Below are 27256 nucleotides of genomic sequence, written 5' to 3'. Positions count from 1 at the left end.
CGTCACAACTCTGTGAAGTATTGACTATTATTATTCCTATTTTACAGATAAAGTAACTGAGGCAAAGAGGGTGCAAAATTTACTCAAGGTTACCCTGCTGACACCTATTAGAACCAGGATTTCAGAGGAGTTAGTATCAAACTCTGGGATTATAACTCCAGCTTTATATTTGCATTTACAGTATAACAATCTACAAAGTCTTTATTATCATAAAAATGCTTAAGTAAGATTGCCCTTTGAAACTTTTAGAAAAGATCAGGAAGTCTTGTTCTCTAATTAAAAAAAAAAAAAAAATCTAGGGAATTAATACAACACTTTGGTAGTATTTGCCACTGTTAGATGTTTTAACTGAGAATGCACTTTGGGCTATTTTTCCCAACTAAAGAACAGTGAGATAATGCATTTTGTTCATATGGTATCATTTAAGAATTTTAAAGAGCTCTCCAAATGTTGTCTCATTAATGATCTCATCACCTCTTTATCATACAATCTGTATGTGAAGTAGGTAGCAAGTAATTGAAGCACATTTGTATTATATGACTTATCCAAGGTCACAGACTGAACCCATCACAAACAACAAAGAAAAAATGTGTGGGTTAATTTAGTTTCGGTTCTCTTGAGACATTATTGTATATCAGCCAAGGTTCTTCCTCAATTATAGTCTTAAAGCAGAGTTTCACTCTTATTTTGATGGGTTCTAAGATTAAAAAAGGTTAGATCTTAGGTTCTAATAGGTTGATATCTCTCTCTTTGGTACAGCAATGATAAGAAAAACATTTTATGTTTCTTTGGTAGTTGATAAAAGTTTAGTCACTTTGAATATACTATTTGGTCTCCCAGATATCCTAAGAAGTCAATAGGGCAAGTATAATTATTCTCACTTTTCAAATGAAAGTACTGAAACTTAGAATAATAATTAAAAGTTTTATTGTTTACTATATGCTGAATATTTTTAAAGCTGAATCTCTTTTATAAAAAAATTCACATGTTAGATACTGAAAGTGTATATATTGTATAAGTGAATAACTTAGAAATAGTTACTCCAATAGGTTAAATGGTTTACTGCAATTACAACAAGCTGTATTTTCTCATACTGTCTATCCCCTATGTTGCAGGACCTGAAATCCCAGGTAGTCATCAGCTGAAATGTTGGGGGTCAATTATCTCTGCATATCACACATTCATGCTCTCTCTCTCTCTCTCTCTCTCTCTTTAATATTATCATTATTATCAGTGTTTGAGATTTGGATCTCTGGAAACAAACTGAGACCAAGTATTGCATATTGCATACAGGTTAACTGGGAAGAACTGTCAGGAGATTTGTTTGAAATAAAGTAAAGTTGGTAGATTAGATAAGAGAAGAAGGTGACCTCCAATGCACCTAAAGCCTCAGCGATCTTTTGAGAGGCTTTGTTGTTGAGAGATGACTCTTCAGAGTTTTATCAAATTGAGAAAGAAAAGTTGAGCCTTTCTATCTACACATGAACCTGTCTGTCATTGACCAAAAGACAACCCCTGGAATGGGATAAAATGTTGGGCAAGGCAGTTCTGTACAGAAAAGTATAGTTATCGTGGAAGGAAACAGTTGTGAGCCATTTACAACAGGTATTTTCAGCAGAGATGGTGGATATTTGGGCCTTGGAAGGGTTCTGAGCAAAGTGTCCATTGTAATCACCAATATATATTAGCCATGTACCTATGTCAAATCCTGTATTAAGAACTTTATATACAAGATCTCATTCAATCTTTATAACTTTAAGAGATGAGTGTTATTATTGTTCTTACTTTATTGTTGATGAAATTAAGAATATTTGCCACAATCACACATGTGCCACCTTTCTGATTAATCACCATTGCGTATTGCCTCTTCATATTCAAATACCTGTTCCAAGATGAGTCAAGTTTTACAGATGATTTAATTTCCCTAAAGTTTCAAAGATATATTTCTTATTTCAAATTTGGCCTTTTGGCAGGTTAAATGAAATTAAGTGAGATCACAAATGTAGAACAGTTTCAACTGTTATCAACTATACCACAATTATAACACATTTTTCATATTATTACTGGCACATAGAATGTGTTCAATAAATGGTAGTTCATTTGTATATCCATCTATCTGAGAGTGATTGGTTTTAATTGTGGTTACTTAGGACACAGCACTTCCTCATAAATGATAGAATATAAAATTTTTACAAGTCACTTTATATAAAAACCATTCTATTTTATCAATGAGTGACTTAGTTTGTATTTCTTGTTGCCTGAGACTATGAAAGCATAACAGAGATATAGTTCAGGAAAATACCTAAGAGCAGAAACATCCATCTCTCCTGCTGGACCCTTGCCATATAGTACACATCTACTGTGTGACCTGCCTGTGCAGTGAACTTTAACTTGAGTTTAGCCACTCCCTATCATGCCTCAAGATCTTTCATTGTCATCTTGAGAAAATATTTTTCTGACATGATCAAAAGATTCTGAAGTCCTTGGCTACAAAGGACACAACATTTCCTGAATAAAAATTACAGAATGAGTAGAAACCTATAGACTAATTAGGCAATTTTATTTTAAGTTTTTATATGGTACTCAATACATGTTAAAATCAGAAAAGGAAATAAAAAATTGGCAAGAAATTCCAAGTATCATCACAGATGTGAGATGCTACATTCTTCACAGCGCTTGAAAAAAAAAAAGCCTAGCACAGCTGGTACTCAACTAAAAGTGATTATAAAATAATAATGGTAATTAGAATAGCAAACTAATGTTCTTAGTTCTATATTAAATTCCTAGATCTTTTATCAGCATTCAGGGTGACCTTAGAAGTCACTTACTTCTTTGTGCTTCATTGTTCTGTCTGCTACAGTAGTAATATTTATTTTTATTTCCTACATACTTCGAGAATTTCAGTGGGCTATAAAGACCAAGTTTTATTATCCAATTACATTTTTATGCAATTGTAACCAAAAGAACGTGTGTAATCAGTTTCTTTAAAATAGGTACATTTTCTATTGGAATCTGATTGATTTTGCAATGAGTGGCTGACGTCGCTGCATAAATCCATGCAGTTGTTTAGTGGGCAGCCTGATTTCCATATATACCATGGAAATGGAATAATGTGAATGGACACTTAAAAAATATTATCAAATGAAAAAGAGATACCTGAAAGAAATACAAACTTAAATAGTGTGGGGGTTTTACAGTTAGTTTCATATTCAGATGCTGAAATGCTAAAATGCAATGAAGGAAAATGTGCTTGAGATAATTCCAATGAAGCAATGCATAAAAATAATGGAAATCTCAATACTTCTCGGTACAAAACAAAAATCAAGAAATCATAACTGGGAGTTTAGGAAGACAGTATGGAGAATAAATTTTGGGAGTTGTTTCAAGTGAATGTAAATAGTAAAAGAGGGGTCACAACTAGTCGCTAACAGTGGAGGAAAAATAAAATGGGATTGGCAATAAATATTTATTTTGGATATCACAGAAGCTACAAAAATCAAGTAAAATGAAAGTCCATATGTGCTTTGGATAGGCTGAAGAGGCCAATGTTATTTTTGAGATTAACCGAAGTGTTATGGAATTGTATGCATGGTTGCTTTACATCCACAGTAACCCATTCTTCCACCAATATTATGACCAAAAGTATAAAACATAATAATTAATCAACTTTGAGGACTACACATACTTCTAGAAGTGAGATATTGTGTAAACCTCGCTCAAATCACAACTGAGGGAAGACAGAGGTGTTTCTCCAAAGAAAAATCAATGTTTATTTACAGAAGCAAAATATTGGAGGTGGAGCAAGCAGGCAAAACAGCAGATGTTCACTGAGGCTGAACATGGACCCAAGCTTTATATACATACATATAATATTTGTATACAAATACAAATATGTATACATATAATACATATGAGTATATATATAATTCATAGAAGATATATATTCAATATATATGATTCTTTTCTGTTTTTATGTCAAAATAATTTTCCTCTATATAACTCTTTCTTCATAAGTGAGTTTATTCTACCTGATCTGCACATGATTAAAAACATTATGTAAACCAAATAAACATTTTGAGATCTACATTCATTTTTTTATTTTTCTTAAATTATGTTATCCAAATAGATAATTCATAAGATATAGATATCCTATGAATTACATATTTATATAAAAACATATACATAATCATATATATATGCATACTATGCAAATTATGTGTTTCACATAATAAGTATAATATTCTCATTTAATTATTTTCTACTCAAAAAAAGTAATAAAACAGCAGATATTTGGTGGTAATGGTCTCTACACAAGGTCACCCTCGGTTGGATTTTACATGAAATTTGCAGCTTGAGTTGTACAGAGTAGCATGTACAGAGGCATATTTGAGATCTAGTTTGATAAAATGTAAGACTTTGCCCATATGACAAGATAATAATTACATTTCTTGGTGTGGCTCTTTGGAATCAATATCATAATTACTAACAAAGTCCATGGTTTAATTTTGGGGTTTTGCTGAAAAGATACACGAAAGACTAAGGAAAGCAATTATTCATACATGGTACTCTGTTTTCCCTATGGAAATAGTTTCTTCAGTACTATTTTAATGTTGAGGGTTATTTATTACCATTTTTTTCCCTAAAGAGACTGCATTTAAATAAAACCAAAATAGTACACTTTAATAAAACTGATAAATAGGCAGTTTTAACCACAGGGAGAGTGGGGACAATACTGTATTAGCATTGTTCACTGCCAAAATTTAAATATGGAAAAAATTTAAATATGGAAAAGTTAGAGATCTTGTATGTTAACTGTTTAAAACAGACATGGCAGCTCTATTATTTGGCACATAATGTGCTTGCTTTACATTAATAAGAATCGTGGCCCTGGCCGGTTGGCTCAGTGGTCGAGTGTCGGCCTGGCATGTGAATATTCTGGGTTCAATTCCCAGCCAGGGCACACAAAAGATCCCATCTGCTACTCCACCCTCCCCATCTCCTTTCTCTGTCTCTCTCTTCCCTTCCTGCAGCTAACCTCCACTGTAGCAAAATTGGCCCGGACGCTGAGGATGGCTCTGTGACCTCCACCTCAGGCGCTAAAATGGCTCGGGTTGCAATGGAGCAATGCCCCAGCTGGGCAGAGCAGCGCCCCCTTGTGGGCATGCCAGGTGGATCCCGGTTGGGTGCATGCAGGAGTCTGTGTCTCTGCATCCCTGCTTCTCACTTCAGAAAAATAAAAATAAAAATAATTAATAAGAATCAAGAAATGAGTATAGTTCTCAAAATGTTTGCTTGGTTAATATAATGCTATTTTTTTTTATTGTGTGGAGGTAAGGTAAAACAAACTAATTTGCTTATTAAAAAGAGTTATACAGCAAAAAATTATTTTTAAGTAAAAAGAGAAAAGAATCAGAGTGGAACTGAGAAAACTTGAGCTCACTGTCTCCATGGCCATTAGTGAACTATATTGTCTTTGGACTAGTTATAGGCTCTCAGTTTTTGTATTTTAAAATAGATAAATTGAGTTCAAATCCAAGCCCTGAATCTTGTTAGCTGTATTATCATGGCTGAGTTATATAACTTCCAGAGTTCAGCTTTTGTATCTATACACTGACGATAAGAATTTTGTATCCATACACTACACAGAATTGTAGTGAGCATTAATTAATTCATACTTAAAAAGCTTGATGTAAATACTAAAACAGCATATAGAAGTTAACATTTGTTGCTAAAGAATATAATGGTCTTTGAAAAAATTAATAAATGATCTTCAAAATGTGTAATAGTTCTGAAATGTAAAAAATTTAATAGGATTTAGCAAGTAGTACATTAAATTATCTATCCATAGGATTTAGCAAGTAGTGCATTAAATTACCTATCCAAAGTAAGTTATAAAAGTTTTAAACACAAATTTGGCTATAACAAAGATTGACATTACTTATTGGATAAGTTATTGGAGCATGAAAATTATTGAGAAGCGCTGTAGCATAAAACAAAGAAACAAAAAAAATTTTATTATTTCAGATTCTGTTCATGAGGAATCTAAGAGAAGTTTAGATGAATAGTTCTGATTTCTCACAAGTTAGCATTCAAGTTTTCAGCCAGAGTGCAATCGTCACAATGCTTTACTGGGCTGAAGGGATTCACTTACAAGCTCATTCATGTGGTTGTTGATGGTTGTTTACAGGCCTCACTCAATTCCTCATCATGTGGTCCTGTCTATGGGACAGCATGGCATCTCACTGCCTTCCCCTAGAGTAAGTGACCAAAGACAGAGAAAGCGAAGGAGTGAGGGAAATGAGGGAGAGAAGAAATAAGAGAGAGTGAGAGAGAGAATAGGAGAGAGAGAGAGAGAAACTCCAGAAGTGACTTGCAGTTTCTTTTCCATGTTCTATTGGTCTTAGATCAACACCAATACTATGTAGGAAGAAATTAATTATTATGTGAAAAGAATAGACTCTTTGAGGACTGTTTTGGAGGCTACAATAACATTCCTATTTTAAATATTTCAATTATTCATCATTTCTGGTATAAAATTCAAATTTTTTCTGTTTTTTTTTTTTTTTAGTTAAGAGGAGGGGAGACATTGAGGCAGACTCTCAAAATCCAGGATCAACCTGACAACCCCAAATGGGGCCAATGCTCAAGTACCAGCTACTTTTAGTGCCTGAGGCCAAATTGTTCCAACAAAGCTATCCTCAGTGCTTAGGGCCATGCTCAAACCAATTTAAACCATGGACTGCAGGAAAGGAAGAGAGAGAGAAGAGAAAACAGAAGGGAAGAAGAAGAAGATTGTGGCTTGTCTTGTGTTCCCTGACTGGGAATCAAACCTGGGACGTATATATTCAAGTCAACCCTCTATGCACTGAGCCACCTGTCAGGGCCAAAATTCAAATTCTTTACAATGGTAATTGAGGCTTCTTGGGACACTGACTTTTCTTACTCTCTGGTTTTGTTTCTTATACTCTGTCATCTACTTAAACACTGTTCTAAATAATATTTTAGTATTCTTCACTTTAAAACATAAACTATAGTTTTTTAATAAAATGATATCCTAAAGATATAGTTATGTTATAACTACTATTTATTAAACAGTCCCTATAGTCCCCCTTCTTTTTTAATCAGGTGAGAGGCAGGTAGGCAAAGAGAAAGACTCCCACATGTGTCCCTACTGGGATCTACCTGGAAACCCCTGTCTGGGGCAGATGGTCTGCCCATCTGGGGCTGCTGCTCCATTGTTCAACAACAGAGCTATTTTAGAGCCTGAGGTGAGGCCACAAAGCCATCCTCAGTGCCCAGTGCCAACTTGCTCAATTGAGCCATGGCTGCAGGAAGAGAACAGGAAGTGAAGGGGGAGAAACTGATGATCATTTCTCCTCTGTGCCCTGACTAGAAATTGAACCTGGGACTTTCATATACTGGTTGATGTTCTACTGTTGAGCCAATCGGCCAGGGCTTAAATATAGTCTTTTTATAGACATATTTAATCATTATAGTAAGGCTTTGAAACAAGTATTATTATTATTATTATTTTTTATAGATACTGAGAGAGAGTCAGAGAGAGGGACAGCTAGGAACAGACAGACAGGAAGGGAGAGAGATGAGAAGCATCAATTCTTTGTTGCAGCACCTTAGTTTTAATTGATTGCTTTATCATATGCACCTTGATCAGGGGACTACAGCAGATTGAGTGACCCCTTGCTCCAGCCAGTGACCTTGGGCTCAAACCAGCAACCTTGGACTTCAAACCAGCAACCTTTGGGCTCAAGCCAGCAACCATGGGTTCATGTTTGTGATCTCACGTTCAAGCCAGCAATCCCACGCTCAAGCTGGTGAGCCCATGCTAAAACCAGATGAGCCTGTGCTCAAATTGGTGACCTCAGGTTTTGAACCTGGGTACTCCATGTCCCAGTCCAATGCTCTATCTACTGCACCACCATCTTGTCAGGATGAAAGAAGTAGTATTATTTTCCAGAGAATCATGTAAGTTCTCAGCCACAGGGTGAAGAAAGGGTAAGCTGTAGGCTTGGTTATGCAATCCTTGCATGGTCTTAGGACTGCCTGGAACCAGGATTCATCCTTGGCCAGTGCCTTAGAATGTGGTCTTCATGTTCTATAAGTTGATGATTGATAATGTCATATTGAATGCCTGTAGAACAATGGGACATGATGTGCATGCTTGTCAGGATTGCTTAGCAAGATTTCTATTGTACCTTTGTTTTCTATGCTGGGTCCTGTGTTTTAGTTATCGTGATTGGTCACATAATAGAAATGTGCCTATATGACCAGTCGCTATAAAAGGCTTAATTAACCTTTGAGACTCAGTGAGTTTCATGCAGAAATTTCTCACATGTGTTCCTGTTGTTCTCTGACAGAAAGTGAGTCCTGTGAGTCTCTGCTAAGAGAAAGAAGCAGCGGATTTCACCTGACCTCTTTTGACTTTTTTTCAATGAAATTGATAACCTTGTTACTTTGACTTTGGGTAATTTGCTGTAATAAAAATCTTAACTATAAGTATTATCCACCATTGAGTTCTGTGAGTTCTGATGAATTCCTAAACTGGAAGGTAGTCATGATAACCCCAAAACAATTTTATCTCTACCAGTAGTTCTATAATAAATATACAATTATTTACCAAAGAATCAGGTTACTTTTTAAAGTCTCAGAACTAGTGAGAGGCAATGTGACATAGAAATTGAAATAGTTTTCCTGTAGAACCAGAGCTCTATTATGCCCTTGGATCAACCCTGACAGTCTGACAGTCATGTATTTTTTGTTGTTTTTGTTTTATTTTGTTTTGGCATTTTGTTTTATTTTTTTGTTTTGTTTTGTTATTTTGCCTAGTAAAGTCCTTCTTATTCCTTGTGATTTATGTACATGTTATTTTCTTTGAGGTTCTTTGATTCCAAAAGCTTAATTAGAACCCTCAAACAGTAACAGTTGATTACTCTTTTAGAAAACATATACAATTACTTTTAAATTTCATATTTATATACATTGCAACTCCACTGATATCTGCATATGATCAGTGATTGACAAGTAAAATTAGGATGCTCTGAATATATTGGTTAAATGAATGGATAGATGAGTATATAGATTGATAGATGGATAGGTAGATAATTTCCTAGCCTAATTTTATTAGAAACAATAATGACTATCATAATAAATTATATTTTACAAGTAAATTTTATATAAAATAAAATACATAGGTCTTGAGTGTAAATTTTTATGATTATGTCTTAGTAAAACTGATAAAATAGTTACATTAGATTTTAAAACTTGGGTAAAGCCCTGACAATATAGCTTGGTTGGTCAAAGTATTGTCCAGAAGTGCAGAGGTTGCTGGTTTGATCCCTGGTCAGAGCATATACAGGAAAAGATTTAAGTTCCTCCCTCTCTGTCTGTCTGTCTGTCTTTCCCTCTCTCTCAAATCACTAAAATAAACATTAAAAAAAAAAGACAGAGCCTCATTTAAAAAAAACAAATGGATGAGTTTTGGCAGCTTTTAATACAGTTGAACCAATACCCTAATCAGGATATAAAACATTTTGATTGACCAATAAAATCTTCTTGTACTCAATTTCATTAAAAAAAAAAAATCCCCCATTGGCAACCATTGTTCTGATTTTTATTACCTTAAACTTGTTTTGCTTAAATTGAATTTCATATAAAATGAATTAATTAGTATGCACTTCCTTATGTCTAGCTTCTCTTACAAAAAAATTTATCTCCTGCTTTCAGGAGGAAAAGGAGAGGTGAGAGTGCTTGTTTTGTACCTACTATTCTTTAAATGCCTGTAGTTCAAAAATAAATAAATAAATAAATAAATAAACAAACAAACAAACTGATAACTACATGCACAGACCACAAACTTACACCCATTTTCTGTTGATAGACTTTCAAATTGTTTATCAATGCTGGTTACTGTAAACAGAACTGCTATAATCATTATCATGCAAGTCCTTTTATGAATACACACCATCATATCTGTTGAATAAATAACTAGGTCTGAAGTTGCTGAGTCATACATAGTGTATGCATGTATTTATAAGAAGCGATCACTATAAACTGGTTGTGTCATTTTCTAATCTAAACAGGTTGAATAAAGAGTTCAAGTTTTACCATATCTTTTCCAATATTTTATGTCATTAGACTTTCATTTTACCCATTCCAGTTGCAGGGTTCTCATTTTGGATTCATTTCACGCTCCTTTGATGACTAATGCTGTTGAACACTTTTTTTATATACTTACTTTGATATCTTAATGTTCTCTTATGTGAATTTCTCATTCAATTTATTTTTTGCCAAGATTTTTGTTGTATTGTTTGGCTTTTGATTGTTGATTTTAATTGTCAAGTACCTATTTATAGTACAATTTATTGCTAAAATAATATTGCCATTTCCCTTCCCAATCTCTGCCTTTCCTACTCATTTTCTTAGTGTCTTTTACCAAAATTAGGAGTATTTTATTTTTTGAAGTACAATTTTTTGCACTTTTCTCTCCTACAGGGCATAAAACCTAAGTCACAAAATAACTCTCTTATGTTTTCTTCTTTAAGCTTAAAGTAGTGTGACAACATCCTTGCTTTATTCTCAATCTTACTAAAAACATTTTTATCTTATCCCTCTGAAACTCCAAATAAATATTTACTAGATTAGACAACTTGATAGGATATCATAGTTTACTAAATTCTTGTTTATATATTTGTATAGCCAGCAGTCACCACCATCGCTGCCAGGCTGGTGCCAGTTCCCATTGAATTCGGTCAGATGGTACAGAAACTGCAGAGCCTAAATGTTGGGCTATTCTTTTATTCTAGCCTTGCAACTGGTTGGCAAGTAAAAACAAACACACAGGGCACCAAAACCCCCGCACACATTTTCTGATTCTACAACCGGAAAATTTTTTCTAGTTTTTCCTAGAATCAAAGGTCCCCCAGCAGTCTCAGTCACCTCTGGTTCCCTTTCTGCCAACATGGCTTCTTACTCTGCAAAATTGGCGTCTCTCTCCTTCCCTTCCATCTTGGCTTCTTCTTCCTCCTTCTCCTTTCTCTTCCTTAAAAACTACCTGGGCTCACAAAGACCCCCCCTCAAGCACACATTAGCATAACAATGGCCCTTACCAAGCAGGAAGGTAATTAGCAGTTTCACCTGGGCAACACCATTCACATGGGCAGTGCCATTTTTAACAATAAAAGTGAGCAAACTCAGAAATCATATTCTACAAACTTATTTGCCCAACAATATTTCTTCAATTATTTTCTTTTTTCACATAAGCTTATTTTAGTTTCTTCATTTTTACTAACCTTTTATTTTTCAATATTTAGACTTGTGCATTTTTTATGCCATGTATTGTACTGTCATTTTCAGAATTTTTCATTTGTTTATTTTTTTATAGTTTAAATTTTTATGAGTCTTTACTTATTTTAAAATTGGTGTTACTTTTGTATCTGTTTCTGCTGATTGCTTTTATTGATTATGAGTATTTTATATGCTTGCTCACATATCTCAAAACTTGATTGTATGCTTGACATTGTGCTAGATACACTGTGGAAAGCCTAAATTATATATTTTTTTTAAATTCACTGTAGACAGTTAAATTTTTGGTAGCTATTTTCAATACTGTAAGGCTTTTTAAATTTCTTTTATTTTTTATTTTTCACAAAGACAGAGTGAGAGAGAGAGGGATAGACAGGGACAGACAGACAGGAACAGAGAGAGATGAGAAGCATCAATCATCAGTCCTTTGTTGCGATACCTTAGTTGTTCATTGATGGTTCTCTCACATGTGCTTTGACCATGGGCCCTCAGCTGACTGAGCAACCCCTTGCTCGAGCCAGCAACCTTGGGTCCAAGCTGGTGAGCTTTAGCTCAAACCAAATGAGCCCACGCTCAAGATGGCGACCTCGGGGTCTTGAATCTGGGTCCTCCGCATCCCAGTCCAATGCTCTATCCACTGCGCCACCACCCGGTCAGGCCAATATTGTAAGGCTTTTAAAAGTTCTTTTCATGTTGAGTCTTTATTATAAATTTTGGTCTTTGTTCTAAGATACATCTTTAAAACTAAGGCATGGCTCTTACTCCAAAAGCCTATTGTTACAAAATCAACCAAGAAATTTAAAAATTTTATTTGCTTTATTAAAAGATTCATGAATTGGACAATTGCCAATATAGCCAATAAGAGGAAGTTCTAAGGAGTTGTACAAAATGAAAGGCTTTTCTAGCCAGAAAAAGAATGGAACAAGGAAGTTAAAAGAGTAAATTATATCAGACAAGGCCATTTTCCATTGGGGGGGGGGGTCTTAACAGGCCATTACTTCATTGGTACTCACCAGGAAATTCCAGATTGTCTGGTTAAAGATCACGTTGTTAGGACAGGCTGACAATGCAGTCAAGTCTTGTTTAGCTGACATGGATTTTAGCACAAGTGAGTCCATTTTGGACCTGTTGTTTCTTGTTAGCAATGCTCTTTCTGGAGTTTTAACTAAATGCTTGATGTATCTGTAAAGTTCTCTTAGTGTTTTCCATTCTGGCTGGATGACAATTCCAATATTTATGGTAAATAAAGCCTTACTGCTGGTATCCCTGTTCCAACCTCACTGTAAATGAAGGTGAGCAGAACTGGCCCTTTCAAAGTTTGGTCTGTGGTGATGGAGCCTAGCTGTCAGCCAGGCACCCATCGTGAAACCCCATTCATTATTTTTATGGTTATATGCAGAACTTTTTTTTTTTCCTGCTACTATTTTCCACGGATCCCAGGCACTTTAGCAATCAAAACTTTAATTTTGCCTCCTTAGCTCAGTAGGATTACTGTATCCCTTGTATTTCATTTTCCTGTACGATGGTAGTTAAAATGCTCCTCTCAGGAGCATGGGCTTTCTTTTTATGATACCACTTTCCAGCTTCTCTCTGCTTAAAAATAGTCATATCTTAAGTTTTTTCAAATTTTATATTTGTTTATAGTAGGTGGACAAGTATGGCACCAAGTATTCCTTTATGCCAAGAAGCAGAATTGTCATCACTAATTCTATTTTGAGTTAAATATAATATTAGATGAGAGGATCTTTGAAAACCATATGTCCAATGTTACGTACAATGAGCAAGAAAATCTATGCCTTAGAAATCCTAGTTTAGCAATGGTTTTGTAATAAGAAACATTAATAAAAGAGAAAAATTTGTCCTTGTTAGAAAATTCACTGAAATATACAAATGTGTGTGACAAAAAGCTATCCACAGGTAATCCCAGAAAATAAGAGATAACCATTAAGCTAAAAAGGTAGGTGGAATTTAATTGATCCAGGGAATAAATTGGCTGGTGAGGTCAGGTTCTTTTGTAAATATACAATAAAAATATGAAAATTCTAAAAAAAAAAAAAGAAGAAGCAGCTTAAAATTTTATAAATTAAAGCAGCATTACTCAACTGGTGTGCCACAAGAACTTTTATTGATTTATTTATAGATTAATCCATTTATTTGTTAATTTTAACTTTTTATTATCTTTTAGTTCATTGTATATAATAGTTTGTATCTGTGAAAAAATTTAAATTTATTGACTAAAAGGCTTTGTTTATGATTTATAAAACAAACTAAAAAGTAAGTTGTTGAAAGGGGTAGCATTTAGTGAATTAAATGATACAGTTCAGGAGGGAATGATTTGCCATTGAAGTATATTTTATTGAAAAATAAAGTTTACTAGGTTACCATGCAGATGTATGCAACCAGTAATTGTAGAAAAACACAAAAAACTAAAGTTGTGTGTGATCCCAACAAAGTACCCTTTCTGTGATCATAAAAGAACCAAGTATTTTTAGATGCTAAAGTAATTAATTTTACGGAAGTGTAAAACACTAAACAAAAACTTTATATTTTTAAGGAAAAGGTATTTTTTCTCATTTTCTATGCTTCGCATATATTTAAACTTTTTCTGGTGGAACTGAAACCTCCTGAACCTGATTCAGTGGCATCTAAAACTTGAACTTTTTCTGTTTCTGGATAAAAAATTCCATTCACAAATGAGCTATCCAATTCAGTCACTTCATTTATTGTCTTTAACTTCACATTTTTCTTTGTCAAAATTAAATAATACACACCATTATTTCTTCTATCATCTTTATGTATGACACCAGCTCCTGTGTTTATTAAATATGTTATAGCCAAGCCAGAATGTGGAGCTGCTGTTCTATAACTCTTAGCAGGAAGAACTATCTGAATGTCATTTTTCACAAGGGTTTTCTCTCTGGGCGGTATATAGGCACTGTACAGGTCATACTCCAGGGCCACACAGACCTCTTATTTGTGGCGGTGGCTGCTCCCTTAACTATAAGAAGCAGAGCCACATGTGGCCCCCATCCCCAGATAGGAACTGCTTTCTGGGGGAGATGGTTGGTGTCTCTTCACAGTACAGCATGGCAGAGCAGGTCCCCGATGTAGGTGGAAGTACAGGAAACGAGAGGCTGCAGGATTGCCTTAAAATTTTTGAAAACATGAAATAGCTGACTATTTAGTGGGGGCACTAACCTATTTTCCCTTAGTTTATCAAATAAAAAAAATTACAGCAGCCAACACAATAGTTTTTGAGTTTGAATGAACTAAAATGATACCTATTTTTTTGTCATTTTGGCAAAAATTATATATTTTTGGTGTGCCACAGAATTCCAATTTAATTAATTTATTTATTAATGTATTTTTGTGACAGAGACAGAGAGAGACAGAGAGAAGGACAGATAGAGACAAACAGACAGGAAAAGGAGAGATGAGAAGATCAATTCTTCACTGCAGCACCTTAGTTGTTCATTGATTGCTTTCTCATACATGCCTTGACCGTGGGGCTACAGCAGACCGAGTGACCCCTTGCTCAAGCCAACAACCTTGTGCTCAAGTTGATGAGCCTTGCTCAAACCAGATGAACCCGCACTCAAGCTGGCAACCTCAGTGTTTCGAACCTAGGTCCTCCATGTCCCAGTCTGACGCTCTAGCCACTGCACCACTGCCTGGTCAGGCTAATTTGAATATTAACATTAAAATGTAATAGTTTAATTTAGTAATTGACTTACATGTGCCATGAGATGAAAAAGGTTCAAATCATTGGATGAAAGCATTGCTGTGCTCATTACAGAAGAATTCTTCATTTTACAAAGGAATTCGTTGACGTCTCAGTACTATAGTGGATTCCCAATATAATTGTACGCCAAAAGCTAATGTACAATGTATCTCCTGCTTTTGGGTAAAACGAAGCAAAACAACTATTTTCTTTATTGCTCTGTTTATTTCTTTCTTTCTAGTGAGTAGATCCAGTCCCAGGGTAACTCAAGTACATGGTGATGCTAGCAAAGAGGAGGACACAAGATGGTTTCCAAGGCAACAAGCATAAGTTAGCAGAAATCTCTGAGTTCTTTTTCCTCCTGGAGAAGTCCTACTGCAAAGTTCTTGCACTGACTTCTCATCATTCATATAAACCAGCAGGATGACATTAGGAAGGTGGGGTAATCAGTGAGTCAAAGCTGTTCAATGCATTAAAAGAACTAGAAGGTGTAGAGTTTGGTTTTCCATTGATTTTTTTTTTCTTTTTTCCGAAGCTGGAAACGGGGAGAGACAGTCAGACAGACTCCCGCATGTGCCCAACCGGGATTCACCCGGCACGCCCACCAGGGGCGACGCTCTGCCCACCAGGGGGCGATGCTCTGCCCCTCCGGGGCATCGCTCTGCCATGACCAGAGCCACTCTAGCGCCTGGGGCAGAGGCCAAGGAGCCAACCCCAGCGCCCGGGCCATCTTTGCTCCAATGGAGCCTTGGCTGCAGGAGGGGAAGAGAGAGACAGAGAGAAAGGAGGGGGGGTGGAGAAGCAAATGGGCACTTCTCCTATATGCCCTGGCCGGGAATCGAACCCGGATTCCCCGCACGCCAGGCCGACGTTCTACCACTGTTTTCATTGATTTTTATGTGTGTTATTTTTCTCTTGCTTTGGTATAGGATACAGACACCTGTATAGTGTGGGACAAAAATAGGTTTTCAGTAGTTTTTATGGAAAAATAATATAATATAAATAATATAATATATAATAATTCTTGTCTTAAATAATAAGACTAGAATAAATCCTATGTTTTGTGTACTCACAACTATAAACTTACTTTTGCCACACCTTGTATTAGCTTTATATTTTTCTCCTCTTTCTGAGGGTGTATTTGGTAGGAAAACAAAAAAGATAATTTGCCCTATTAGAATAAATTTTCTTGTAAATAATTTTCATGGCCAATTATAAACCTGAGAGCCTGAAAGCAGTAAATACATTTTCAATGAACCATGTACAACATTGTTTTATGGTCTTTAACCTCCAGGTTTATAGATACATAGCAAAAATGTAATTCTTATAATATCCTTACCTACCTTAGCACTGAGGAAAGTGAAAACTGTCTCTCTATTATTCCTAATGTATTTACAGTACTGAGGAACAGAAATATATAATTACAAAATAACACTATAAGTACAATACCAAGTGAGTCTACCTCATGTCAAAAGACTCAGAAAAGGGAGACCTTACCAAGTTTGTTGTGGCAGATGGGTTAAGGAATGTATTCTAGTTACAGATGACAGCCTTAGTAATTCTTAAATGATTCAAGTAAGGTACAAGTGAGGTGAGTGAGAAAACTGAAAACTTCTGTTACTCTGGAGTACAACATGGGAGTTGAAGAATAGAAAGAGGACATGGATTGAAACTATCATTGAGAGTTATTTCCCAGGAACTTTAAGGCAATAAATGTATTTTCAGAATAGGTAGATCATACTGGAAGAATGGGTTTGAAAAAAAAAAAAAACCCAACTGCTGAGAGTAAAGAATATACTTGAGAATTAAAAGATGACAAACCCTAAAATAGAGCCCTGGTGACAGGCTTAATTCAGGGGTGGGGTGACTGGTATAAATACTTAGGAAGTGAAATCTGTAGGACTTGTTGGTTGACAAAATGTGTGATAAGTGACAGGTAAAAGTAACAGATGACTCCCAAGTTTATAAATTGCATGGTTGAATTGATGGGGATATGAGGAAATAAACAGAATAATGATCAGACAGGGGAATTACTACATCTCAGTGAGACTGAGTTTGACTTTGAGGTACCTGAAGAAAACCTAGGTACCTTCTCCTCAAAGAAGTCTAAACTAGTTATACATTTTTCACTTTGGGCCATGTTGAAGATAGTAAAAATCATAAAAATGATAAGTTCAAAAAGGGAAATAAAATCACAGAATTTTAAAAGACAGGGTTCAAAGGTGAATTTCTAGAGAATATCAGAGTTTAGAATAGAAGAGTTGAAAAAGAAAATCAGAAATGATAAAAATGTTAGGGTGAGAGAGAACGAGCATGGCAATTTAATGGGGGAGAGAAAAGGCTCTTCAACAACTGATGATAGGACAACTGAACACCCACATGCAACAAGTGGGACCCTTGTTTCATACTGTATACTAAAACTGACTCTAAATAAGTCATAGTTAAAATAGGAAAATTCTTAAAAGAAAATGCACACATATATTTGCATGACGTGGGTAAAACAAAACCATTTTAGATACCAAGAACATAAGTGGCAAGAGAAAAAATAGATAAATTAGACTTTGTGAAAATTAAAAATATTTTCCTGAAATTAACACAATCATGAAAATGAAATATTAACCCAAGGATTGGGAGAAAACATTTGTAAATCATGTATCTAATAAAGGAAATGTCTTTAGAATGCATAAAGAACTCATAATTTGGAAATAAATCAGAAATGACTCAATTAAAATGGATGAGTAATTTGAATAAACATGTCTCCAGAAATAGTAGATAAATGGCAAATAAGCATGTGAAAAGATGCTCAATATGATTAAATATAAGATTAATACAAATTAAAACCACAATGAGCCTGACCTGTGGTGGCGCAGTGGATAAAGCGTCAACCTGGAAACACTGAGGTTGCCGGTTCAAAACCCTGGCTTGCCTGGTCAAGGCAAATATGGGAGTTGGTGCTTCCTGCTCCTCCCCCTTCTCTCTCTCTCTCTCTCTCTCTCTCTCTCTCTTTCTCTCTCTCTTCCCCTAAAATGAATAAATAAATAAATAAAAAATTAAAAAAATTAAAACCACAATGAGATACCACTTCACATTTACTGGGATGGTAATCATCATCATCATCATAATAATAATAATAATAAGAAGAAGAAGAAGAAGAAGAAGAAGGAGAAGAAGAAAACTGAAAACAGCAAGTGTTGGCAAGGATGTAGAGAATCGACATGTTCATGTATTGCTGGTGCAAATGTATAATGGTGCAGCTATTTTGAAAATGATTTGGCTATTCCTCAAAAATAAAAATAACCATAGTGTTGTCATATGACCCAGCAATTCCTCTCCTAGATGTATACCTAAGAAAATTGAAAACTGATGTCTACACAGAAATTTTTATATAAATGGTCATAGCAGCATTATGTCTAATAGCCAAAACATTGAAACATCCCTAATGTCAATCAAATAATGAATGAATAAGCACCATGTGATATGTCCCCACAATCAGTAGTAAAAAGGAATAAAGTTCTCATACATGCTACAATGTAAATAAATGAAACATGAATATGAATGTAACCAGTCACTTAAGACCACATATAGTATGTCTCAAATTATATATAAAAAAATTAAGTACCTCCTTAGAGATAGTAAATAGCCTAGTGGTTGCCAAGGGTATGAAGAAGAGAAAGAAGGTAGTGGTGAGTGATTGCTAGTGAGCATGGGGGTGAGAGAAACGTTCTCAAATTAGATAATGGTAACAATTTCATAACCTTGTGATAATATTTTAAAAACTTGAAATTATACATTATATAATGGTGAAGTTTGGTACCTGAATTAAATCTTATAAAGCTTTTTTTAAAAAATGATCTTTTATATCTTCCAATTTCTGAATTTTATGGAGACTAGACTTTCAGTATGAACATGCGGGTTTTTGCGTTCTTTATCCAGACTTGAGTGTAGTTACTGTGAAAACTTTTACTGAGCTCAGTGTTGGAACTCTGCATAGGTCAAGTGGTTTCAGCTAGGTGAGCCTCCGGCCTACACTGCTGCATCTTTCAAATTTACATACCAAATCTCCAAAGCCATAAAATTAATTCTGGATTCGAGTTTTCCTGTGATAGTGTGAACAGAATTTCCTGAATGATAGAGACTTATGGTCTTGTAGCTTCACAAGAAGAAAAGACTTCTGCTGAGAGGCGAATCTAGACTTAAACTCCAAGTACAATACCTCAGTTCTATAAATCTGTAGGTCTCTGAAATCTCACTTAGCTTCCCTGATGTGATCATTCCCTCCTAAGTTAGCTGTCTCCTTGATTTCTCCTTTTGCTGCTTGCAAAAATGCAAAGAGGCCAACATATCTTGTGGCTCTTTATTGGTATCCAATATAGAGGCACAACATGATCATAACACAGGCTAAATAAAGTTCATTATGATACTTGTCTTTCTTGGTTGACAATTTATAGTAGTTTGTTGTTTTCTGTTATACATAGAATAAAAAAATAGCACAATTTAGTTTGGGGAAAAGCTTTTATTACACAGATATGTTTAACCAAACGTTTTCCTGAAGAAAACAAATGATTTAAAATGATGTAGAGTAAATTTGAATGCCATCTTCACTTACAAATTAGTGAGTGACATTGAGGAATTACTTAACCAACCTGGATCTGTCACCTCAACTGCAAAAAAGAAGAAGAATAGAAATGGTCATAGTAATCAAAACAGCATGGTACTGGCATAAAAACAGACATAGAGATCAATGGAACAGAATAGAAAGCCCAGAAATTAACCCATATGTTTATATTAATTAACTTATATTAAGTAAATACTTAATATTTGACAAAGGAGGCAAGAACATACAGTAGAATAAAGATAGTCTAGTCAATAAATGGTGATAGGCCTGACCAGGTGCTGGCGCAGTGGATACAGCATTGGACTGGGACTTGAAGGACACAGGTTCAAAACCCCAAGGTCACCAGCTTGAGCACAGGCTCATCTGGTTTGAACACACCTCACCAGCTTGAACCCAAGGCTGCTGGCTTGAGCAAGGGGTCACTCAGTCTGCTGTAGTCCCTCAGTTAAGGCACATATGAGAAAATAATCAATGAATGACTAAGGTGTCACAAAGAAGAATTGATGCTTCTCATCTCTCTCCCTTCCTGTTTGTCTGTCCCTACCTGTCCCTTTTTCTGTTTTTCTCTTTGTCTCTGTCACAAAAATAAAAATAAATAAAAGTAAATAAATAAATGTGTTTGGAAAATTGGATACATGAAAAAAATAAAACTGAATCACGTTCTTATGCTATACAGAAGAATAAACTCAAAATAAATTAAAGACTTAAATGATAGGATTGAAATTATGCAAAGCCTAGAAAAAAATCATAAATAATACAATCTCAGACATTTCTTGTAACAATAATTTTTCTGATATGTCGTCTTAGTCAAGGGAAACAAAAGGAAAAATAAATAAATGGGACAACATCAAAGTAAAAAGATTTTGCACAGCAAAGCAAACAATCAGCAAAACAAAAAGACAACCCACTTGAAGGGAGAACATATTTGCTGATTCATCTGATAGAGACTTAAAACCCAAAATGTACAAGGAACTTTAAACTCAACCAAAATACAAACAACCCAATTAAGAAATGGGCAGAGGACATGAATAGATAGACACTTCTTCAAAGAAGACATACAGATGGTCAATGAGCATATGAAAAGATACTCAAAAATCACTAATCATTGGTGAAATGAAAATTAAAACCACAATGAGATATCACCTCACACCTGTCAGAATGGCTAGCATCAATAAACCCACAAATAAGCATTGGTGAGGATGTGGGGAAAAGGGAAACCTTCTCCATTGGTGTGAATGCAGACTGGTGCAGCCACTGTGGAAAACAGTATAGAGTTTCATCAGAAAATTAAAAATGTAGCTGCTTTATTACCCAGCAATTCCACTTCTTGCAGTATATCCAAAGAAAACTAAAACACTAATTCAAAAGAATAGATGCAACCCTATGTTCATTGCAGTGATATTTATAATAACCAAAATTTGGAAGGTGCCCAAGTGTCCATCAGTAGATATCTAAAAAAAAATCTGTGGTACATTTACACAATGGACTACTACTCAGCCATGAAAACAAGGTCATCTTACCTTTTGTGACCCCATGGACAGACCTTAAAAGTATTAAGGCTAAGTGAAATAAGCCAGTCAGAGAAAGACAAATACATAAGATTTTACTTATATACAGAATCTAATGAACAAAATAAACTAACAAACAAAATACAAACAGACTCATAGTTACCAGAGAAAAGACTGACAGTTGTCAGAAGGGATGGGGTTTTGAGTGCTAGATGAAAAAAGTGAAGGATTAAGCAAAAATAAACAAATGCATAGTCACAGACAGCAGTACACAGATGGTGTATTATATAATTATACACCTAAAACTGTATAATTTTATTAAATTATGTCAAACCTCAATAAATTCAGTAAAAATAAAAAAAAATGACTACTACACTTGATTCCTGTGATTAAGGCACAGATAATAAGGTCCCTCTTGTTATGTAAACAAAAATGTGTTCTACAAATCTGAATGTTAGCTCTTAGCATATACACCATTTTTATTACCAAGTACTGTTGTATGTCTTTGTTGAGTATGCAACTCAATGGTCCCCTTTGAAACTGAATAGGAAATCTATTATTAGACAGTTCTGGCAGAACCAAAACTGAAATACATTATTTTTCTTCGAAGTCATAGTTCTGGTTTAGCAAAGTGTAGTACAATTTCCCTACTTAAATGACATGCTATTCACCAGTGAGCTGATTTGTGTATGCCCGGTTATATCTGTTATGGATCTTACTATCGCCCAAGGAGCAGGCATCCAGTTTGCAAAAGTTATTACTCATCTATTTTAGCCAGGAGTTTTAAAGCAATATCTGTTCTGAGTGAAAGTTAAACTTTATTCCCCTTAAAAGGAAAAACAAATCAGTAAATTAGATGGTTAATTATTTCAACTTGTATACTCTGTAAAATAAAGGGTTTATAACAAATACACTTTTCTTACAAATAATGTCTTAAAAGTTAAGTTAAAGAAGGTGCTTAATCCAAATTTTACTGTACATGGCTCATCCCTGAATAACGGAATATGAGCTGAACTTTCTGCATAGGAATTCCTGAAGACCACCTGACCTTTGCTCTGAGGCCTTTAGTATATTTCAGCGTTCATTGAACATCAGCTCCATGTTAATCACTCTGGCCTAGTTATGCTGAGTGTAATGTTCCAGGTAACAGCAGAGTTTGCTTCAGATTTAGAAAAACCCATCTCTTTGTTTAAAAAAAAAATCCAGCTCAGATAGATGATTTTCAGTTTCTTTATCTCTATATTAGGAAATTATATATATAAAATGTCTCTTGTGAGGATCAAATGAAATAATGTGTGAGGATGTGCTTTATAAACATTTACTTAACCAGGATATCCTGCTGGAATATCAAAAATATACCATGTTGTAAAGATCCTAGAATTGAATATTTCAGTCGATGTTTACCAGAATTGCTTTTGCAATATGTTATTTTGCATTAAAGTTGTATTTCATTTTACTAATTAACTTTTTATCACAATAAAGATTGTTAAATATAAGAAGCCCACTCTTTAAAAAAATGGAAAATGTAGAAAACAAAACGACACATAAAACTTTCTGCTTTCTAATACCACTTCTCCGAGTTAATGACGTAACATTTTGGTGAATTTCTGAGTTATATTTCCTCATCTGAAGAAAACAACCTCTTCAGGTGCCCGAAATTGGGCCATCAGCTCCAACCCATACATGCAGACTGATTAAAATCAGAGGAGGGTCGGAAATCTTCAAACCCAGAAGCAGCCTTCTCAACTGTCCGGAAACCCCCTTATCTATGGTTCACGTTGGAGGACTAAGGAGCTTGCCATGGCATTGTGGGCTCAGTGTACACTTCTGGAGGCTGCTGACTCCTGCTGTCCTTACGTACACATCAGGCGAATCATTCTGTATTTCTATTATAGTTAGGATTCTATTTTAGACACTCTCTCCAGAGCCAGGTATTTCCAAACACTGTTTAATCAGGTGAGGGACACCTGCCCGCGATCTAAGCGTGTGACAGTCTTTCCCAGGGACTCGTCTAACCTCCTGCGGAGCACGCTGGTGCAATTATTGGCAAATTAGACTTCTCCTCGACCCCGCCCAGCTCCTCCCCATCCTCCGGGAAAGCTGAATAAATGATCAGCCCCGTGCGGGTGTGCCGACCCGGCGAGCGCAGCCCGTGGACCGGAGCGCGAGGGGCCATCGCGGCGCACCTCCTCCCTCTCCCCGCGCCGCCTCCAGCGCGAGTGACAACGCGTCCTCCGGGCTCGGAAGCGGTGGCGCCGCGCGAACAATCCCGGGCAAGGCTCAACTCGCCACTGGTGACATCACTCCCAAAGATACTCTCGCTCTCAGTGCTTGCTTTCGCAAGGCGTTTGTCCGTTTGTCCGTTTCCGCCTGCTGCTGGAGAGGGCTGATCGCCGGCCAGGGACAGAGCCGGGCACCAAGGAGAGGCAGGACCCGGAGAAGACGGGAGAGCGAAGGCAGCGAGGGAAGGAGGACCCCGGCAGGCGACAGCATGAAATTCAGCCCAGCGCACTACTTGCTGCATCTCCTGCCGGCGCTGGTCCTCAGCACCAGGTGAGTCCAGGAGCGTGCGGGACCTGAACCCAGGGGCGCTGCTTGCAGGTTGGTCCTACTGCAGGTCACCCGTGGGGACCAAGGACAGACACTTAAGCTGTTTGCATCTACCGCTTAAATTCGAGGGTCCCTCTAGTTTTAGGGTTCAGAAAACCTTTGGGGAGAGCAGAGCCCTTTTCTAGTTATCTCAGTCCTTTAAGAAAGTCTCAGCATTGCTCCCAGCGAGAGGACCAAGAGCTTTCCTTCCCAAAGACATGTCCCTCCCGCGCTGGTATTAGCAAAAGAGAACACGCAGTAACCAACACACAGTAAAGGACACGGAGGGGCCAGGCGGGAACTGTTACTAGGCAGTATCTTTACATTGGAGCTGTCACAATAGTCACAGAGCTTCCTTGTCCCTCAAGTATGTATGTGTGTTATTTTAAGGTCCGGGAACCAGAGCAACATGGTTAACCCCGGAAGATGGTGAGCCTTACACAAAAGTTCCTGGACTTGTGAAAATGGCCTGTTTTAACATCTTGCGTAGGCTTAGCGGTAGGAATTTTCATTTGGCGGTCTTAAGAGCAGGTCTAATTAAGGAGCACACGAGGTGATTGAAACTTAGAAGACACTCTCAGAGTGCTGATGCAGGGACCCTAGTCAGAAACAATTAAATACTGTACTCCATCACTGACCATAGACCGGACATTAAGCTCCAGCACAGAGGAGCTATTTTAAGTGGCGTTTAAAATGCAGTGATTGAAAAGAGTTTTGTGACTCCTCACTGTTCATCGAGCCCCGAAGTTGGTGATGGGCTTGCATTCTTCTTCCACAAGAGCAGCACAAGGGTGGACTGTTTCATTGCCCAGCACTGAGCCTTTATTCTGCATGCCCTTAACATCATATTGGCAGCCACCTCTTTCCCTTGGCTACTATAAAATAAAATAACCCACACAAGATGAGGATCTTTTCAAATCTATGTGAATGGAAACATTATCAGAATGTGGATCTGATGGAAAATTAAAAGGAGAAAGGAGTTGTATCTAATTCTGAAATTAAATGTGTGAATAAAACTCATTATGTATGAAAAAATCCAGGCAGTAAAATTCTTGAGTGCATTCCTAATCTACATATGCTCTCTAAGGCTCTTGTAGCCAAACTTTCTTTTTGGTGTGAGGACTGTTAGATTTGGCCCTGATAGTTGATGAACATAATTTTTCCTTGCAAATAAAGCCCAGGTGACTTTCCCAGATGAAAATAAAATGATTTGCAATCTTCATGTTCTCTGAGGGTTGCTGGTCACTTCAGTTCACAAAATGTAAATAATTTTAAAATCACTTTGCTGCCCATTATAATAATTTACTCCAGTTACAGAGTCCATTTTAATATTTGTGGTTTACTGTAAGCAGCTCAATGCAAATTGTGCATCACAACTATTGAGTGAATTGCTTTGTCGTTTACTTAGAACTTTTGTGTTGTGGTTTAATAATTGTGAAGTCTTCTAGAAAAAAAGGTAATTATCAAAGTTTGACACAAATTTTTTGCCTCTTAACATATATATATAAAATAATAAATATTTAAACAATTAAAACCGAGACCAGAGTGGTTCTAAAAGTACATTTGCTTTATATGGATGCTGTAATCTAAGTGGCATAAAAGCTCTAAAGTCACTAGCTTCCAAAGTTTTAATGTTGGTTACATAGTAGAAAGAGTAACAGAGAATCATCATCTTCCTTTTATGCAAGTTGTATGTTTTTAAGGGTAATTTTTAAAAAGAGTCAACCCATTTATTACCAGAAATATTAGAACTAGTCATTCCTAGTTTGCTCTAGGCATGAAATTTCTTTAGTGTTGATTGTATGTAAAAATTGTGACAGGTCTTTATATTTTCTTTCTTTCTTACTCAATAAAAGGATCATGATGGACCTAAGAGAAACTTTTCATAATCAGTGGCATGTCTGTTATTGTGATTACTCAGTAACAATTTGTTTTACTGGATACCCAGAATACCTTGTGACAGTGTGCACACTAAAAAATGAGCATGAGACTACCAGTATGTCATTTTGCAAGAAGAGATTGTGTTTTAATGTACTCTAACAGAAGGCCATTCTCTTTGTAATATTTAAGAGTTGTTGTAGACATAAGGTTTAATGTGCAAGTTAGAACCTCACTTGTACAGGTTTGCAAGAACAGTTGCATTAGTAGAGGTGAGTTTATTGTCCTGCTGAGAAAAGCAGTGTAGCTCAGCCATGACCACCTGTGACAGGTGGTTTTCTAGCCAAAGACTTCTGTTAACTTAGTTACTTAGTCGGTGGTCCTGTGTGTGAAGCAAAAGGTATTTCACATATTTAGACTGTGTTGAATGCATTAGCAAAGTGACTCTTGCTAGATTTTCCTGCAGTCTTTATAACTCATTTTTAATTGTCAATTTTTTTTTAAAGTGTGAGAAATGTAGATCTGAGACTCTTGATACAAAAATGTATCTGTTTCAACATCTCTTTCTCTGGGCCTAGCTCTTTAATGCCTTGCTATTATCTCTCCAATAGGTTTAAAGTTCACTTCTATTTTAAAATACAAGAATGTGTTCAGTAAAAGAAATGAGGAAACTAGACAGTTACTATAGTATTCTATCCACAAAAATAAAAATTCTCAAACAATTCTGCTTTTTAAACATGAATATCTTTCTGTTTGTGTTTGCTCCTCATTTACACCTTTTTATAGCAACTTTAGATGCCATAAAATTTCATAATTTTCATCACAGTAAATCATATCAATGCCTCCCACTTGGAGTTACTTTATTTGCCCTGAAAAAAAGCTAAATTTTCACCTTCCACAATAGCGAAGAATTATCTCTTTTACTGGTAAACCTCATTGAATTAAAAAGAGCAATTTAATTTTCTGACACTTCCTCTTTTCTGTTTAAAAAGTGCCCATAAATTCAGAAAATTTAATTTAATGTTATAAATAATGTAGTTAAAATAGAAACACATTTAATCTGTGTACAAATAAATTAATGTGGTCAAAAAAAACAAACATGTTGGTTTAATAGCTTCAGAGTAGACTGACTATACATTTTAAATAGCCTCATTCTATAGAAGGGTTGAATTGCAATTCCAAGAAAGCCAGCAATTTACTTCAGAAAGAAGTAGCATAGGTACTAAAAGAAATAACAAGTTGAAAAAAATCTTTAGAAGTTCTTGGTGAAAAAGGACCCATGGAGTGCTGGAGAAGCCTTGTGCTTTCAGACTGCTGAACCTCTGTTGCTTTACACTGTGATTCTACTCTTGAAGCCTTTGGTTTATTAAGTTTTAAATGACTTAAAGGGGAGAGAAGCATGGCAGGGGAGGAGTGAAGGTCTACTGACTTCTGGTGGTTATCCACTGAGGAAAAAATTTAAGCAGATGGTAGGGTATAGTCCTCCCAATAGGAGTCACCTTACAGGTCTCTACAGTGCCCTCTGATCAGCAATCACCACATGTTTACTTTGGAATCCATTTTTAGAGGATACTATACATTGAACATGCGCCAGGCTCTCATTTTTTCTGTGCTTTCATCTGTCCT

The 27256-nt window shown here is 35.9% G+C and overlaps 1 protein-coding gene across 2 annotated transcripts in view; it reads left to right on the top strand.

Annotated features, from left to right (window-relative positions):
- Window positions 1-23284: 23284 nt before the first annotated feature.
- Window positions 23285-27256, top strand: part of LUZP2 (leucine zipper protein 2) — a 470561-nt gene continuing 466589 nt past the window's right edge. Inside the window, exon 1 of one of the 2 annotated variants that reach the window (XM_066364200.1) lies at window positions 23285-23716. In XM_066364200.1, the coding sequence (XP_066220297.1) occupies window positions 23655-23716 (62 nt within the window). In that variant the 5' untranslated portion in view covers window positions 23285-23654. The remainder of the gene's footprint in view (window positions 23717-27256) is intronic. The other variant, XM_066364208.1, reaches the window with a different exon arrangement.

The sequence above is a fragment of the Saccopteryx leptura genome, chromosome 1, assembly GCF_036850995.1.
Source record: "Saccopteryx leptura isolate mSacLep1 chromosome 1, mSacLep1_pri_phased_curated, whole genome shotgun sequence".
In the NCBI taxonomy this organism is placed as follows: domain Eukaryota; kingdom Metazoa; phylum Chordata; class Mammalia; order Chiroptera; family Emballonuridae; genus Saccopteryx; species Saccopteryx leptura.
This window is presented reverse-complemented; position numbering and strand designations above follow the sequence as displayed.